Genomic DNA, 4,310 nt, shown 5'->3' on the forward strand with positions numbered 1-4,310 from the left:
CTTTTTTGGCCTGAGGGCCACATCTGGGTGGGGAACTTGCATGCGTGGCCATGAATGTAGGGCTGGGGCAAGGGGTTGGGGTGTGGGAGCGAGTGCGGGGTATGGGAGGGGGTGCGGTGTGAAGGAAGGGGTCTTTGTACAGAATATTCAAAGGGAGTGAGTTTTAAATTCATACTCATGATGTTTGGAACAGATCCTCAGCTGGTAAAAATTCTCAGAGATCTATTGACTTCAATGGAGCTATGACAATTTAAACCATCTGAGGATTGGCTCCTTGATTTTTAAGAAAAAAGAAAAGGAGTACTTGTGGCACCTTAGAGACTATCCAATTTATTTGAGCATGAGCTTTCGTGAGCTACAGCTCACTTCATGCTCAAATAAATTGGTTAGTCTCTAAGGTGCCACAAGTACTCCTTTTCTTTTTGCGAATATAGACTAACACGGCTGTTACTCTGAAACTTGATTTTTAAGGATTCCCAGTGTGATACTTTCATTTGTTCACAGAAGCAAAAGAGAGCATGTTAAAAATGTATCCTGTCAAAACAGCTCAAAGGTCAAACACTGAGTATTTTACGATGAACTGTTTGTAAATGACAGCTAGAGTAAGAGATAGCCATAAAAATCTTTGTTAAATAATGTTTAATAAGGAGTCCTTATGAGAAAATCATGATCTGGACATAGACAATTGTTAACAGGAAAAGAAGCACAATAATTTGCACAATAATTTCCATAGATTATTCATTATCTAGCTAGCTAACATAATTCACAATCAAATAGAAATCTATCATTATGACGAAATGAGGTTGTCTGTTCAGACAAGGAATGGTCCTGTCTGTCTGTCTCTCTATCTAATCACATACTCTGCTTTTCTCTGTCATATATGCAGTGTACACAACCATGCACAAAGATGATATCCTAATACTAATCACTGGCCAGCTTCTGAGATCCTTTCTCAGTTTGGATGTGAGCAGATCGACACGGGAAGGCGTATGGAACACCAGATCAGTGTAAGTGATGGCACCTTTCCACTTACATTAAGATTAGAACAAAATGACCCCAGACAAGAAGCTTACACCAGTGTTCATGTCATTACTGAGTGCTGCCCAGTGACTTTGGGGCAGAACCTCATCAGTAGTAAACGTGTGATGTTATTGGGTCTACAGTGCATTGGTGCTGGTCTAGCTGAGTTGGGAAATCAGACCCTGACCTCTCTGTCACACTCACTTTCTTCAGGGTGCTGTCAGACAAATCTGAATCCTTGTGTATATAGGTTATTGGCCAAATCCTGATCTCCTTGAAGTGATGGGCTAAACCGTAGTGGCTTCCATGGAATACAAATCTGACCTCATTATCCTGTGTCAGGTTTTCTTTAGGAAACTCTGGAAAAAGTTTCTCTTCAAAACACCCTTTTCACCATAGCAAGAATGACACCGTTTTTACATATTCAATAGGTAAAAATCATAGAAAAGATGCCTACCTGAGATTGTTATTTCTCTAACATCATTAATAATACAATAATACCCCAACAGTCGATACATAATCATTTCATGAAGAACTCAGCCAAGCAGAAACCTCTTTTGTACCCTTTTATCATTGTGGGGAGCAAACCTTCAGCTCGCTCAGAAAACCCCATCAAAGAGATGACATAGTGGCACTTCCAAGAGAGGACAAACATTGAAAATCCTGTCAAACCAAACACTCACCATCTCCCCAGGCTTTCCCACCTCCACAACTTCCTGGAACAAAGAAACAAAACAAACCACCAACCAACCAGTTAAGCCAAAAAAAAAATGCTAAAAATCAGACAAACAAACAAACAAACAAACAAACAAAAAGCACAAAGAACAAATGCATTGATACCTTAATCAGAGATTTTATTCCCACAAACAAGAAGAGCGAGAGATCTCACTATGGACGTTGCTTTGGCTACTGATTTTATGGGCAGGGCGCTCAGATAGTATGGTGATGGGTAGCAGTGTATGATAGATAGATTCTGATCTTATTTACATTGGCCTAATCCTATAGTAACTCCATTTTTCGGAGTCATGTTTGTCTGGATTTTTCCTTGTGTAAATACCCAATTCTGCATAAACAGAGTGCACAGTATTTTCTCATGCAGGCGATAATGTCATCAGCTGATTATATTTATAAAGAAACAGAGAATGAAATTGTTACTGAAGGAGAAATAAGGACATTTTATTCTTAGATAATAACCTCCAAACTATCAGTTTACTCAAGGCACCTTTGAGCACCTTGTTCCTCATGCCGTAGATGATCGGATTCATCATTGGTGGCAACACAGAATAGAGAACAGCCACCACGAGATCCAGACCTGAGGTAGAGCTGGAGGTGGGTTTCAAGTAGGCAAAGGTCGCCGTGCAAATAAACAAGGAGACCACAATGAGGTGAGGGAGGCAGGTGGAGAAGGCTTTACGCCTGCCCTGCTCAGAGGGGATTCTCAGCACTGTGGTGAAGATCTGAACATACGACACAATTATGAAAATAAAGCAGCTTGAGGCTAAGCACATACTAAAGATGAGAAACCCAACTTCACTGAGGTCTGAATCAGAGCAAGCGAGCTTGAGTAGCTGGGGGACTTCACAGAAGAATTGCTCCACCATGTTGCCTCCACAGAAGGATATTGCAAAGGTGTTTCCAGTGTGCACTGCAGAGTAGAGAAGAACACTGATCCAGGCACTGGCTGCCATTTGGACACAAGCTCTTCTGTTCATCACTGTCTCATAGTGCAGTGGTTGGCAGATGGCAGTGTATCGGTCGTACGCCATGATGGTCAGTATGGCAAAATCTGCTGAAGCGAAGAAGACGACGAGAAAGACTTGGGCAACACATCCAGCATAAGAAATCGATCTTGTGTTCATGAGGGAGTTAGCCATGGATTTGGGGATGGTGGCAGAGATGGAGCCAAGGTCTAGGATGGACAGATTCATCAGGAAGAAGTACATGGGGGTGTGAAGGTGGCGGTCAAGGGCTATGGCTGTGATGATGAGAAGGTTCCACAGTAGGCATAACAGGTAAAGCACTAGAAACACCACAAAGTGTAAAATCTGCAGTTCTGGAACATCAGAGAATCCCAGGAGAAGGAATTCGGTCATGGTTGTTTGGTTGGACATTTTCTTCCTCAGTACACTGGCTGGAATGAGTGATGGCTGCAGGGGGAATGAGAAGGACAATGGTCAGGATGAGAGCAACAGAGGGAATTGCCCTGATTCCCCTTTCTCTAATATCTCATTATATGAATGCCAAAGGTGCACAGAACTCATCACTTACAATGAGTAGGTGTTGGCAGTGCTCCTCACCTCTGACAATCAGTCAGTCATGTTATCACGCTATTGTAAATTGGGTCAGATCCTTTAAAGTCAATGGAGCTTCGTTACTTTACCCCATCTGACGATTTGGCCCAAGATGTGGCTTGTTAAACGCAGCCTGATTCCCACGTACACTCACCCAGCATCAATAGTAGCAGCTCATCTCTGATTTTTCTACCCCAAGCTCTGTGCCTAGACGGCCAGCTGCCTGCTTCCAAATTGATTTATGGCACCAACTCCCAGCTGCACTTTGGCCTGCGTGTTACAATGGACTAGCAGCATCCCTCCATCATCACTATGTTGTATTGTTTACTCTGTGCTGTGCGGTGCAGGGGTTGCCAGGACACTTGGGCTCTACTCTTGTCTCTGCCAGCAACCTGCTGTGTGACCTTGGGCCAGTCATTTCCCCTCTTTCTGCCATGTCTACTAGGACTGTAAGGGCCTTCAGAGAGGGGCTGTGGGGCAGATTTTTAAAGGTATTGATGCACCTAGTGGGATTCTCAAAAGCATCAGGGCCCTCAACACCCCTTGAAATCAACGAGTTATAAGCTCCTAGGTGCTTCTGAAAGTCCCACTAGGTGCCGAAATACCTTTGGAAACATAGCCCCATGTCTTGTTATGTGTAAGTTCTGCACACCCATTGACACCGAGTATACTCAGCCAGCAGCAGTGTGAAGCTAGGACAGGAGCTCTGACTTCTATTCGCAGTGAGCTCCCGTCTGTCCTTGAACGGGTCAGGATAGACAGGGGTTGTCTGCTTGGCTCAGCTCTAACCCAGGGTTGAAAGGGGCTAGTCTGTATAAAACAGAGTCTGTGAGCTGTCAGCTTTACCGGTTATTCAGTTGTTACCTCCTCTCAGCTATCCCTTTGAAAGAGTAATCACACAGATGCAATAGAATAAATGGTTTGAAATTAAGGGTTTATCAGGCAATATTAATGTTCTCCAATTTATTTGAAGTTTAAGGCTGGTTGGAAATTTTCAGC

The 4,310-nt window shown here is 43.4% G+C and overlaps 1 protein-coding gene across 1 annotated transcript; it reads right to left on the reverse strand.

The window, feature by feature from the left end:
• Window positions 1–2,171: 2,171 nt before the first annotated feature.
• Window positions 2,172–3,131, reverse strand: LOC144258665 (olfactory receptor 14A16-like). The gene has a single exon (XM_077806857.1). It carries the CDS (start codon window positions 3,129–3,131, stop codon window positions 2,172–2,174), a length of 960 nt encoding a protein of 319 aa, XP_077662983.1.
• Between the last annotated feature and the right edge of the window lie 1,179 nt (window positions 3,132–4,310).

This window comes from Eretmochelys imbricata, unplaced genomic scaffold (assembly GCF_965152235.1).
Source record: "Eretmochelys imbricata isolate rEreImb1 unplaced genomic scaffold, rEreImb1.hap1 Scaffold_33, whole genome shotgun sequence".
Lineage (NCBI taxonomy): Eukaryota > Metazoa > Chordata > Testudines > Cheloniidae > Eretmochelys > Eretmochelys imbricata.